General features: G+C 42.0%; 1 protein-coding gene across 2 annotated transcripts in view; it reads right to left on the minus strand.

Moving 5' to 3' along the window:
- The window catches only part of TSPAN4 (tetraspanin 4), a 414,602-nt gene that overhangs the window by 62,442 nt on the left and 337,166 nt on the right, over positions 1 to 14,994 (minus strand). For both annotated transcript variants that reach the window (XM_054275435.1, XM_054275434.1), the window contains one exon: positions 4,088 to 4,279. In XM_054275435.1, coding sequence (XP_054131410.1) covers positions 4,088 to 4,279 — 192 coding nt within the window. The remainder of the gene's footprint in view (positions 1 to 4,087; positions 4,280 to 14,994) is intronic.

Genomic DNA, 14,994 nt, shown 5'->3' on the forward strand with positions numbered 1-14,994 from the left:
TCCTGGTGTATGAAATGTAAATAGGCTCAAATGTCTCTCTGATACTGCTCACTTTTCATTCACTCAAACTCCGTGGGAAATCTCATCCCTTGTCACATCATCAAACAGCAGCACTATTCCTAAGGCAAGGCCTTCCACAAACATCCTGTGCCTACCATCACATAAAATCCTGCTCCTCCAATGCAGATGGGCTGAGCTAGTCCTGCTGCCCCCCAGTTCATTTTAGGATCCCCACAGTGCTCCATGCCTCCTGCAGTACCTCAAATATCTTCCTTCCTCCAAGCTGCCCACCCCAATACACCCCAAGCACATGCCCTCAGCTAGTAATTGCCACAGGCTTTCCTCTTTCTGCTGCTTTTAGGAAGCAGAGCAAGAAGTGCTCCTGCTGTATGGGAAATTTGTCTTTCCAGTCCTTGCAGATCAGACTCCCAATAACGCCACATGAGGATGAGGTACACTATGGGAGATATGAGCAAGCTGAGGTCCAAATTGCTCTTGGTTTTAAGCCAGGCCTGACCATGCAGCTTGTGGGCTTAAAATGCCACAAGTGTCTTCAAGGAGATCTTGAGGATGTGATTTCAGAGTGGCTTGCAACAGGAATACAACACAGGCACAGCATTCATGTCATCTTTACTACTGTCTGGGGTCATATTTAACATCCCAAGCTTTCTGCCATGCTGTGTGGAGCCAAGGAAAATGGGAGGTCAGTGGAAACTGCTACTACTCACTCAGAGACACACAGCAATGTTTTGCTCAATGGAGTGATGTCTGATCTCACATATGCAGGATATAACATAAGTATCTGCCAACGAACCATGGTAACATGCCCAGCTATTCCCCTAGCTTGGTTTATTCCACTTGCTCGTTTTTTTGGCCACTCTTAAGCCTCATTTCATCAGACTGTTGCATAGAGACTGCTGAAACACACAATGAATGCAACATTCTAGCTTCTACTTCTTGCTTTCCTTTTCTTTGAATTTCCATTAAATAACTTTCCCATGCTTTTAAGCCCACCACAAATCAGTTACAACTGCCTGCAGACCTTGTTAACTCCTGCTTATCCCAGTTCCCTAAGTTTATTTAGCTTTCCGAGTAAACCTGGTCTAGTGAAAGGTGTCAAGGGAGTTGGAATTAGATGATGTTTAAGGTCCTTTCCAATCCAAACCATTCTGGGATTCTAGTGCTGCAGCTCGACAAATATCAGGAGGTGAAGGCAAATTACCCAAATGCATTGTCTAGGGACTAGTGCAACACAACCAAACAGCCTCCATCTTCCCCTCTTAAACACCTGTGCAAACAGACTTCAGTTCCTCCATTTCTACCTTCAAAGCTCCTATTTCCAAATGGAATAAAACATTACAACAAGTTAGCTAAAGCAAATGCTTCACAGGGAGATATGGCAGCAGCATCACAGACAAGCTAGACAAATTTAGGAGTGGCTGTCACATTTGTGGCAATGCCTTCTAGAGATATAAATTCAGTTCCAAAAGCAACCTTAGCTACTACCAGGACCAAGGCCAGATGTTAAGTGGCAGCCAGGGAGATGTTGAAAGGAGTGTAAGGACTTGATCCAGGAGAATTGTTAAACATTGTGTGTGTCACAGACACACAAGGCTGGGAACACTTAGGAGCCTTCCCTTTACAATTTACATGGTAAATCCTATTGCCAGCCAGCTGCAACAAAACAATCCTCTTAAAAAAGCAGACAGGGCATTTTCAGGGCTGTTAAAAAAACCCAGAGATATTCTGGGAAGACATAATTTTCATTGTGGCAGAACACTGTGTTGGGAACACCTGTGGAATAAGAAAAAGATGAAGGAACATAGCAACCACACACCCTAAGAGCAGCCCTGGTTTGATATTCAGCAATTTCTTGAATGAAAGAATTTGTTTTGCTATCTGTGTTACCTAGAAAAATGGGAGCTGGCCAAAACCAAATGCCCTGGCTCTAAACTTAAAAACACTTTCAAACACAGATCAAATAGAACCAGCAATGTGGGGAAAGGAAGACTAAGGACAAACCTGCATGATAAAGCTTTGTTCCCAGAAACAGGAGGTGCTACCACTATCTATTTCTCTTCCAAAGACATTGGCACAACAAAAACAACTCAGAAGAACCCAAAAAATCTCCCTGGTATTGACTGACAGTGAGAAAGTACCAATGCAATGCAATGTGGAAAGTTACTCTAGACCAAATAAAAACTGAATTCAATGTGGACTAATGAAACTCTATTTCAACCCTCTACAGTTGGGCTTATTCAGAATTAAAGTAGCTATAATAAGGTCTAATATAACTCAATTTTGGAGAAAATTGAGTAAAATAGAGGCCACACTGAATAGTTACTGTACAGAAAGGTAAGGACAGGCAGACAGAGTGAAATGTGGGTACCAAATCAGATCAAGCTTCCCCATTCTCCTGTGCAGAGTTCCTAAATGAATTTGCATTCCTTTGCATTACTTAACTTGATCCATCAAGCACAATCCTTATGTCAGGCACTGAGGGACACTGGATTCTGAGTGCTGTGCATGTCAGCAGGAGCAGTACCTGCAGCATTTCCATCTGCCATGGATGCCCAGCTGGGGGGGCTGAGTGCATTCACCCCACCTAGGCAATGATGGCTGACCAAGGGAGTCTCTGCCCTTACCAAAAGGAAAGATGAAGGAAAAAGAACCACAAGCCATAAAATCCTTAAACTCCTCCGGTACTGAGGACTGCCTGCCAGATCCTGACCTGATCCTGACACACAAGCAGGCACTGCTCACTGCTGTCACTCCTGGGCTAGGCATTCAGGAAAGCACAAAGAAGGTGATTAATTTTGCACATATAAGCTATACCATTAGACTTTGCACCCTGTGGGCTCCTGCTGCATTGGCATTGAAGCTGTAATCTATTACATCTGTCTGGGCACACACTTCCTCCACAAAGTGTGTATTTATAGGACTGTTAAAAATGTCAAGGACTTTCAGCTTCAGATTCTGACTTCAGCCTTCCCTGTTTAGATTTTCACTCACATAACTGCCTTAATTTCCATTTATATTGTTCCTATTAGTTTCAAGCCACATACATAGCCTTTACTAGCCTAGACTGACTAGCTCTGACTGCCTAAAAATCAGCAGAAACAACTGATTAAGGCAAGGGCCTGGAAAAAGTCCTCTATTGAGGCTTGGAATCTCAGTCACTTCAGAGATTTGAGTGCTTGTGTGCCTTAACTCATTCTGTAGTTCCCAGGGGAAAAAAAAATATGTGAAGCACAGTAAGGAGCAGCCTTTTACAGAGGCATCACCAGATGACCAGCTGAACCACAGCTCCTCTTCACTCTGAGGTTTGCCAAACCCCATGGTGAAGTCCTAAACTTGAGCAGCAAGATCACCTCACAGGATGCAAAATACACACTAACACCAGCTAACACCAGCTACAGAAGGTATTCACTGCCCTTAAATTTCACCTTGAAGTGGCATCAAACTGCATTTTGATAAAATACATCAGGGATGTGGCTCAAGCTTCTGTGAAATCATGGACAGCTGGCACCTTATTAATCTTTGATTTCACAGCATTCTCCTTGTGCTGGCACCTTTGCTTCCTGACATCTCAGCTTTTGGAGAGTTAATGGTTGGAAAAACCAGCATTGTCAAACCTGACGGTTTTAATTTTCAATTTTTTAAACCAGGTTCAACCACTTCAGAATCAACCTGTTTCCTGCCTGCATTAATGTCTCTGTCCTGGACTTCAGATAATCAGTGCAACTAGGACAAACATTTGGAGTGGATTGCTATCAGACCTAAGTGAAAAAGAATTTAAAGATACACTACAAAACATGTCTTCACAAAACTCTTCCTCTTCTCTGAAGAGTCCAAGGAAACCTCCACCACCACTAACAATTCCCTCCCTGCAGGTCTCATCCTCCATGGACAGCATGGTCAGCAATGACCTGCAGTTTCCTCATGATTATCAAAGCCCGTTTCACACACGACTCAGTCTCATCTGTGTTGAGTGGGCAGCTTCTGTTGAGATGCAGGTCACTGCAGCATGCATTGCAATAGCAGCAGCATCACAAGACAGCAAACACTGCAGCAGCTCAATACTCACACTCAGCAGGAGGCACTTGTTTTCTTTGATGGCACCTATGCAGCCCACGAAGCCAATGATCATGACAAACGTCCCTGTGACGATCAGCAGGTTGGCAGCTGACAGGGATGGGAAAGAAGAGGAGAGGGTGGCAAAGTTCCCTTGGGTGACAGCCAGCCAGATGCCTACACCAAGGATTCCACAGCCTCCCAACTGGGAAAACAAAGAGAAACAAAGACACTCAGTTATTGTATCCAAGCAACCCCAGATGTGAAACCATGTCAATATGGCAGGTGGAGCAAACCAGCTGTCACACCTAGTAAGAAATTATTTCTCCTTAGGACATTTTTAGTAGGAGAAAGAAAAAAACAAAAATAGAGAAGTCATCAGTAAGATGCAACACTCAAAAATTGTCACAGATTTCCTAAATCCAAGACACAATCTCCAAATCAGGTCTTTTGCTCTCTAGTTAAAAAGTAGACGCTGAGTAAAGGATAAATTCCCAAAGGGTCAGCTCTTGAAGGGATTGAAAAAATCCCTGTCCTGTTTAAGAGCCTTAGAGAACTGCCCAGAATGGCTGAAGCATTTTTGATTCCCCATTCTTCCCATCCCAGTACCCTGTCTCTCACCCTGACACATGCCATAAGCAAACCTTGCCAGAGCAGCCCCCTGGCAGGACACCTCATCCTCCCTAGTTCCTAAGGTCAAGCCTCTCCTGGAAGCAAGAGAGCATTTAGAGTGTAAGGCAAAGAGGATTTTGCATCATTATCGAGTCACACAGCACAGCATCACTTAGGCTTCTTTCTTTCCTGCTCTCCCTTTAAAATAACCAATTTTTATTGAGTTTATAATTGCACTTTATTATCCAAATCAATTAAAGGCTTGGAATGAAATTGTGCTCATAGAGTAGTAAGCCAGACATATGCAGGAGCATATCCACTAAATACCTGCATAAAGTGGATGAACATAAGGCAGCTCATGAACCAGGGAAGGAAAAAGATAGAGCTAATCCTGGGGCAGAGCTAAACCTCAGAAATGAAACACAGAGGAGAAACACAAAAGCCAAAGCAATTTCTTATACTAATTACTAAGGTTGTCTCTTAATGCCACTGAATTCCTCCCCAAATAACAGGCAATAAAGGCAGCTGTGTTTTAAGGTAGCATTCCTCAGCCCAGCTGCAAACCAGTCTGTTTTGTTCAGAGCTAAGGAATCAAACTACACCTCACATCAGTGTACCTCAGCTGGACCAACCTGTGTGTCTCCACTGAGAGAAAGCAAACCCCAAGGCACAGGGACTCAAAGCCCCTCCTTTAGGAGTCTTTGCATATTCCAGGCATCCCCACATCACTGTATTCAACCTTGCACAAGTATCCTCTTATAAGTGCCCTGGAGGGACAGTCCATGCCCTGACATGGCACACTGGAAATACCTCTCCTCTATTCCCACTTGGAAAGCATGATCATTAACACTGTCCAAAATTATTAAAGAAAAAACCAAGGGAGTGGATAGGAAAGAATACCCACATAAGGTAACCCACAGAAAACAATTTAGGCTAAGGGAGGGGATATAAAGAAATGCTATCATCATGGCCCAAGGGGAAAAAAAAAGGAGAATCATAATATAGGAACAAATTCCCTGAAGAGGAAATAAAACTCTGAAGGTCTACTGAACAGAACAACATTGCAGGAGATGTATAAATACCTAAGCTAAAACCAAACTGGTCAGAGTGCTGAAATACAGTCAGGAATAGCACTAAACTGGCTGAGGAATCGGATGAAAAGCAGAAGTGCACTTCTGCCTCTTCAGCTTGGTGGATGTTAGCCTCAAGATCAGCCTCAGAGCTGCAGGCACGGGGAGGCTGCTCAAACAGCCCAATTAAGCCTAATGAAGGCAGATGCCCAAGAGCAGCAGAGCCATGACCTTGCAATACATTTAGCTCTTATCTTCAGTTCTTTGTTCTGAAGCAACTCAACAGCACCAAGAAGACGCACTTTCTTTCTTCACCTTTCATGATCCCCCTGCTGCTACACTGCTTTGAGTGGTACCAACACCCACAACCATCACTTGTATTGCAGGAGGTGGGTACCACTGAGGATGCTGCAAAGGCAAGACCTGCTTGCCTGCTCCTCCATCATCCACTAAATTCTTATTGATGCACAATGCTCAATGCTTGAGACATTGCTGCCTGGATGTTTGAGTTCAGCATTTTCTGACTCCAAACTCATTCTTGTTTGCAAAAACTGGAAATTCAACAGTGGCATGAAACATCAGAAAACCAGGACACAGTTCATGCAAAATGCCATGACTGGGGCTGCAGCCATTTAGATCAGGGATGAATATTTCAGATCACCTGTTCAGCAGGAGTATCTCACAACACTGCCCTTGATTCAGAGATGCTCTGCTCTCCAGCAGCTCATTACATTGCTATTTCTGAAGAGCTAATGCACAGCTCTTCCTTAGGTTGACTGACCAAACTTGAAATGCACAAAGGAATCCTTTGAACATTAAACCACCCAGCTCAAACTGGATTTCATAATGTCAGCCCACATTACTGAAGACAGCTACACTTTTGTTCAGCTCTGTTCCTTTTCCCACAGAATATCTACTGAGAGTCCCCAAATAAATTTACTAAGCTGTCACACCAGGCACACCCAGGAAACAGAGGCCGTCCTTAGCTCTAGACTTAACTGCTCTTTAAAGCTCCCCCTTTCCCCAAGGTGCAAAGCACACCTGCAAGTCCCCATCCAGTGGCCTTTTAACACTCAAGCATCTGGTTAGGGAAATGTTTAAAGAACCAGCACCCACCAAGACAGCCACAGGAGCCTTTCCAACAATAGCCAAATATTTTCTATTCCAGAACATTCAAAGAGCTGCTCCTCAACCCCTCTGCCCTCCATTCTGAACTGAACTGTAATTACCAGTCTAAGACTCTGGCATTAGAGGCATCACATTTACTTATTCTGGATCAGAGCCAAGAGAAAACAGTAGTAGTTGGCTCTATGCTGCATGTCTGTTTTTACTTCCTCCTCTTGTTATCTAAGGCATGGATAATTTTAAATGGTTATTTATGATGTTCCCCCTCCTCCACTTTTTCTCTCCTTACCCCACCCCCAACCCCCAGCCCTTTTTTTTGTGTCAAAGAGTGTCAGAAACATAGTGAGGAAATGAAAAGTTTTGACAGTTTTCTGGGCTTGCTGATATGTAAAATTAAACAAAACCAAACCCATTGACAGGGGTAGTTTTGACAATGTGGGGGCTTCTGCACAAACAGTGATACTGTCATGGTTAAAAGAGAAACCATTAAGACAAAAACATCAGAGAGAAGTCTACAGCTTGAACCTGATCTACTGGCAGCCAAATGAGAGTCTGTATTAACTCCATTTGGTGAGTGCAGAATTGACTTTAAATTAAAAAAAAGGTTGCCTTCAAAGATGCCAGGCTACTGACAATAGCATTTTTTAAAATTCCCTTGTGAAATGTTTAACACATTATTTGCCTAATTTTTCATGATAATCTGCTCTCTCTTGTAAGCAAGGCAGCTCATGGCAAAACCTGAAACAAAATGCAGTTCTAATATTTTTTCCCAATTGATGCTGCCTTTTCTTTTTTTTTTTTTAAAGTCTTTTATTCTAAGGTCAAAACAGCGAGACACCAGAAGGAATACCGTCCCAGCCCTAAAGACATAGGATATTTGAGTCAGGTGTTTGCTCCAAGAAAGACCCCAGTGTAAATCTTGAAAGGGCTGTTTGGTGCATTTGTGCCTGAGCTGCAGAACTGTGAGGAAAGGACAGAAGCAGTGAGTTCTTTGCAAGCCCTGGCCTTTGCAATTGCCTGTGGAAGTAGCAGAATATTCTGCTCAAGACAAATTCCTCACAAATTTATAGAGCAGAGTCAAGCAGTACAGCAGGTGTCTTACTCTAAAAGCAGAGATTATCTGTCTCTTCTTCCCCAAGAGATACACAGAGCCATGCACTTGCTCTCTTGGCAAAAAAACTGCCTATGGAATCAGATCCTCCAAACTGTTCTAATGGGCTGGAAAATAAATTATTCAGGCTTCAGTGCCTACGTTTAAAATTGATCTTACAGTATGATAATCAAAGTAATCCCAAACAGCCCTGGATATATGCTTGTTGGTGAAGAAAATTATTCTGAAGTTACAGCTACACACTTAAAATACTGCAGGAGAAATTGACTCATTGTTCATGATAATGGTGCTGGTGTCTTTAAGTGAGGTTTTTTATTGGTTTTATTACATGGAAAATGCATCTAATTGAGGTTTCTCATATTGTATCTGATTAGGATCTACTCATCACACTTCCTCTTTCAGCCAAAAAAAAACCAACAAAAAAAACCCAAAAAAACCCCTTGTGTGCTAAGAAATCCACTGTTAACAGAATCCAAGTGGAAGATATGACCAGTTCCCTTGGAGGATTTTTCTCCCCCAGTCTTTACATATTTAAACTAGAAGGGCTCTCTCAATCCTCTCAATCCCACTTGCATGAATATGCCTCCTCCGCCAAGTATGGAGTGAAAGTATACAATGAAAAAAACCAGCATCTAAGTAGCAACAGTAGTGATGTGAACATTATCCTGCAAATGTTCTTGTAATATCAGGCACACTTAAATTACTGCTGCTTTCAGCTAGACACAGAGAGGGGGTGGAAATGGAATACATATGAATATTGACAGGATCAAATGAATCAAGATTCTCATATGGAAAAGCAGGAGCATGGGTGTAAATGCAGAGGCTGCAGCGTTCCACATAAAACCCTGTGAATGACCTGTCCCTGCAGCTGTTGCCCATCCAGGAGGGAGTGGCCACTTCTGGAATACTGTTAACATCTTATTGCAAAAGTTCCATACCTTCTTGGTGGTGTCATGGACAGCTTCTCACAGCACAGCCAAAAAACTCCAGCTCTCTTCCCAACCAGCTAACCCACTCTTTTATGGCACTCATCCTCACTGGACACAGATGTGGCCTGTTAAGGGCAGGCCTGTTCCTAATCTTTGGTAATTAGCACAGCTGCAGCTCCTCAGGGGTGAGATTACCTTCTGCACTACATGAGATGTAAACTAGGAGTGTCACCTCAGTGTGGCACAAGCTGCATTTCCTTCACTAGCCCGAGGTCTGAAATTTAACATATAGGGGATGGTAGAAGCACATTTCTACCCTTAGAGTACTGAGGCTCTGTAGTGTAGAGCTCTGCAGTGTAAAACTAAAGGATGTGCACAAATTCCATGCAAAATGGCCATGATCTGAGCTGTGTCCTTCCAGCAAGAATTTAAAAAGATCTAGGGGGGGAAAAAAAAAACAGTTGAAAAGAGATCAGTTAGTAGGGACCACACTCCTGGGAGTGAAGAGAGTGGAACAATAGCACTCCCTAAACACCAATATGGGATAGGAAAGGTGAATAGAGGATCATTATTAATTTTTCCTAAGATTAAAAAAGCTAGAGGTTATTTGGTTTGCAGATTGAAAACCAATAAAGTCAAGCACTTTTCCACAAAACATTTAATTAAATTCTGGAATTCATTGCCACAGAGTTTTGTGGATGTTGAAATATATGCAGGTTCAAAAAGGGATTACACAAATCAAATGAGAGCAAGGTATCCCAGCATTTCTTATAAATGATATTTTACCTGCAGCACTTACAGGGGAAGACCTTAAACTATTAATTGGAGGAGCTGATTAAAATATCCTGTCTTGTCCCTCCTTTTTTCTTTTATTCTCTCTAAGCATCCCTGACCATGACCAAAAATAGGGTAATCAGCTAGATAAAACCTTTTCAACACTATGGGCATTTGTTTTTTCTCCTTACCTCACCCTCTTCCCCCAATAGTTTAAATGTTCACTTAAAGTTTGAATTTGACTTTTTCTTTTTGCTTGCTTATTTGACTTGGCATCAGCCTACTGTCAGAGACAGGGTTATAGAGTTCAAGGAGTTAAATCCAATCAAGGAGTTAAATCCCCATTTCTCCTTAACTTCATATAATATCCTTCATTTTGTATCAATGAATACATAGCTTACTTCAATATAAAATTTAAAGATTTGTTTCATTCATCAAATTTATCTTATTTAGAAACAAATTCAAAATCCCTACCTCCCTCAGATCCACTGGACCTACAAATGCTGTATTTCTTTTCCTGTCAGCATGCAGATCTTGTTCAGCTTCTTCTCTCTCAGGAAGGGGAAAGGTAAAGGTGAGTGTGTAACTGAGTAAAGCACAAAGCATTTCAAATGCCATTCTCTTCAGCTCTACATATAAGCAGTAAAAATTTAAAAGCTGTATGAAACTGATTGTTTGGCCCTGCCACCCCATATCCTTTTCACTTTCCTTAAAAATTATTTCTGAATACAAAAATCTCACATTGCTATATGGGCCATTATGTAGAAAACCAGCAGCCAAAGACCTCCAAGAGCTGCAGGCCTCCATCCCCAGATGGTGTCAACAGCACAGCTGATGGGTCACCACTCTGACCAACAAAAGCCAAGGATCCAGCCTGAATGTCCCACTGGACATTGTCTCCTGAATTCATATCCTGCCTGCCTCTCCTTTTCAAGCCAGTGTCCTGTCAGTAGTGTAACACAGCACGCAGCACTCAATATAATTTCAAAATAGGTGTGCTGTGCCATCTTCCATGAGCCTGAACCTGGTATCCTGCATGACAGGCAAGCAACTGTTACATGAGCACAGGGAGCTGAGCACTACAATCCCAACCTGTGTTCTGCCTGCCAGCATGACATTCATGCCCTCACTGCCCTCTAACTCCACTGTGTCTTGTCAAAGGTTACAAGAAACACATATCAATAGCTCATGTTGCTATTTTCCTTCCCTTTAGACCCCTCTCTCCTACAAACATGCTTTGTTTTAGGATATTCCTCCCAGTGCATGAGCCTGAAAAATGCCAAGTGATTTTTATCAAGCTTAAAAGGAGCTCTGAAGTCCTGTTTGTAAACTACATGGGCAAAGAAACACCCCAAGAATGGCATTCCTTTTCATACTGTCAATAATGGAAACATTCAAAATGCTGCATTTTCCGTTACCCTGGTGCGGATTAAGCCTCAGGAACTTAAGCCCCAAGAAATTCAATATTCCTTCTCAGTTGAGTTCCACCACTAAATTGCAGTATCATACCACTAAAGTAAATTTGGGGACAATTGAAGATGTCAAAAGACAGAATCCCATGCTGACACCCTGTTAATGGAAAACTGAATAAAGAGTCGTTCAGGTAATCCCTGCTGTTTTATGAGTAACATTCTCCTACACACTTGCTCCTCCAAATCATAGCCAGCTATCAACTACAGGTACAGAAGAACAACTGCTCCATTTATGAGTTAATACCTCCAACCTGAAGAATGATGTTCCCCTTCATGGGCTCAAAATTCACTGAAACACTTAAATGTGTGCTCAATTGCATCCTTATTCAGCAATGCAATAAAAGAATGTGCTTAACTGCCACTGACCTTAATTAGGCCCTTTTGTAGTGCATTGAATTGCCCTGTGCTGCAAAGCTCTGTCACCAAAGATGTAAAAACTTGCAGAAATAGAGCAGTTGAGAATGACCTATTAAGGCAGCACTGCTGATAAAAGATTAAACATAATAAAAGAATCATAAAAAGTGGTGATTATTAGTGTCACAAGCATCTAATCTGGCAACCTGCCTAGATTGTAATTCAAATTAAAGATTCTGAGGAAAGCAGTGAGGTAATGACAACTTACTGAAACAGAGCAAATGCATGAGTTAGAAATGGAAAAGGGATGAATACATTACTACTACTCTTTCCAGGTTCCGGCTTTAACTGCTGCCGAACTAAAAAGCTTTTTCATCTGCTCCTCAAATATAATTTCTAAATCCACCTGGGATTACTGTAATGAAATAGATCCAGTTGTAATGAGGAATACATGCATGAGCTCTGGAATCAGAATCCATCAAATGAAGACAATCATTTAACAAAGCAGCAGCAGTGGAAGAAAAGTGGGTGGGACCAGGAGTCTGCATTCCGTTCCACCCCTACACCAATAAATAACTTTTAAAATTACTTTGTAGCATAACCTGGGAAAAGACCCGATCTGGAGCTCTAGATGCAATTGTAGTCACCTGTTGCCACATACCTAGCACTAAATACTGAAAGCAATAGAAGCAAAATAATTGTAAAGATTGGGGGGGCTATACCACACAAACTCTGTGATTTTGTAAAGGAGATTGCTGACAGAAAATTTTACCTGAACGATTTGGTGAGATACTGAAAGAAATGGAGAATAATAAGCCTCAAACAGTGACTCCAGAGGCGACAGCTTAGTTCTTTGGTTTAGCACAGATTTCCTGTATTAGATAAAGTCCAGATTATTCAGTATCTTTAGTGCTTTTCTCTCCCCTGGAGGTACTGGATGGATTTAGAATAAATGGTAGCGAAATACAATGATATGAGTCCCATAGAAAACCTAAGATAAACAAACAGGCTCCTTACAGAACACAAAGATGACAGAGAGGGTCATTCTATTTCATATTACTTTAAAGTTTTTGAAACATGTTGTAACAAGTACTATCTGCAGAAAAATAAAATTAAACCGAATTTTATACTGCATGTTTAATCCATCCACAGAGGTATGCAGATAACACAAGACTGGTTGCTATAGAAACATCCATAGTGAACACAGATACTATAGCTGAAATGCAAAATAAGTTGTGAATTTTAAAAAACCTGCTGATACTGTAAAAAAAACCCCAACTAGGTAACAGCTAAAGGTGATGCCCTCCCTCACAAAAGCTTTCAAAAAATAAGTCTCCACTCTATAAACCAATATTTGATTAAATAACCTGCACAAAGAATCTCCTGTGGTGCCCAGTGGCAGAGGCCAGGTTCTGGAAGCTGAGCCAGACCACAAAGAGAGCTTCTGGTTTCACTCCTGGATTTGAGGGCAGGTAGTATTTCCCAACAAATCAGGCTTTTTACATACCAAGGCTGATTTTGAGGATCCTTTCTCAGGTACCAGATTGTGCTGATGTATTTCATTGTGATTATGACTAATTTTCCTGATGGAGACCTCCGCAAACATAGTCTGCACAACAGGTCTTATCCAATTCTTCTGGTAGCAACACAGCTATGCCACGTTCTCTGCTCTGATTCAGCTTTCTGAAGGGCACTCGGCAGCCAGTGCCAGTGTCAGGAAGGATGTATATCCATCCAGGATCACTACCAAACACTGCTCTCCACCCCACAGCTGACAGCAGAGGGCTGGAGGTGAGGGTCAGTGGGAACACCAAAACCGCAGCACACCCCTCCTCAGTGCCACCATTGCTACTGTGCCTGAATCCTGCTCTTTTTCCAGGTACTGACAACACCTGAGGACAGACAAATATCCTGTATCATAGGAAGCCCCTTCCCACTATCGTCTCTCCCTAAAGAGCTCAGGACTCTCCGTCTGATTTCTGGCCAGCCCAACTCTTTTTGAGGAGCTCAAGCCCTGCTCAGGAATTGAGCCAATGGTGAGCAGGGACAGAAAGGTTTTGGGAAGCAGTAGGACTAAGACACAGTATCTTATTTCCTGAGGTTTAATTTTTCCAAGGGGTTGGGAAAATTACTAAACTTGTACACCACCACTGGTTTATAATGAGAAGTATTTTTTAAACAATCCCATCAGCAAACAGCTCACATGGTCATAGGGTTTCTGACATGTTCAGTATTGACCCCCTAATCAATAACAGGCTTGTGAGCAATAATCACACCCTAATAGCTTCACATTACAAAGCTCATCTTCTTTCACTGAACTCCATCAGAAAGCTAAGCAAAATACATTCTGAATCTTTTATGGATTCTTTTTAATGGATTGTTAATAATATTTGTACAAGCAAACAAAGTATTTACTACCATCTCAACTGCCTAAATTTCATGTAAGCAGTCCCTTGTAACAAAACCAGTGTAATGTCTGGAATAGCATATCTCACTTCAATAGCTCAAATGCCTTGTCAAGAAAGCTATTCTAATTGGGTAGGAGTACAAGAGAAAGCAAAGACTATTCCCTTGTTTTATGTTAGCAATTTTTAATGATTGTTTATTTATATTAGGCTTTGCTATGCAATAGCACATCTGAGGCTATTTATACACAATTACTTGTATCCCAAGCTACTTGCAAGCATGGGCAGTATGCCATCAGTAATGAATGCCACCTAAAATAATCTTTTTTTCTGCACTAGTTATCCCCAAAGGAAACGTTACAGTCCCTTCTTATCACCAATCGAGTATCTGCTATGGAAGCATTTCAGATCCTTTGGAATAAACGAATTAAACAGATCTGTGATCAGCAGCTTCACTGCAAGGTACAGACAGGAGAGACCACAGATTGCCCTGCTTGCACATTTCATTTGTTTTTTTCTATTTTGTGGATCTGAGGAAATGAGACTATGATATAAAAATGAATGCAAACATTCCCTCTGGGACTGTCCGAACAAGGAGTTTACACTAAGCACTTCCTCCAAGTATGCCTCTGGTCACACAAGTACTGCTGACACTTCTGAACTGCAGAAGATTTTGGGACTAAACTTCAATGCTACAGGAGACAACACAGGAAGACTGCAAATATTTATTCTGACCTCTGGTCTGTACTATCAGCCTTTATACATCTAGGGCGGCATTCAGGTCACCTGATTTTTGATGCCAATGCTGTTAGGGGTGTCTAGAAATCAACATGGCTCACCATGATCTAAGCCTGCCTTTGGTCAGCTGAATAGCTCCCTGGACACCATTAAAAGCATTGATCAGAATTTCCCTGACCACAAGGGCAGCCCAGATGCCTGGAGGTAGGGCAACTCATATCTCAGCTCAAATCCACCTGCCCAGACTCTCTTTCACTTGTCAGTGGAAGAAAATAGGCATCTTCAAAGTTCACTCCAGCCCATTCTAGAATATGCATCCAGGCCAAACGA

The sequence above is a fragment of the Melozone crissalis genome, unplaced genomic scaffold (genome assembly GCF_028551555.1).
Source record: "Melozone crissalis strain CALT ecotype California unplaced genomic scaffold, PUWL_Pcris_2 ptg000018l_1, whole genome shotgun sequence".
Taxonomy (NCBI): domain Eukaryota; kingdom Metazoa; phylum Chordata; class Aves; order Passeriformes; family Passerellidae; genus Melozone; species Melozone crissalis.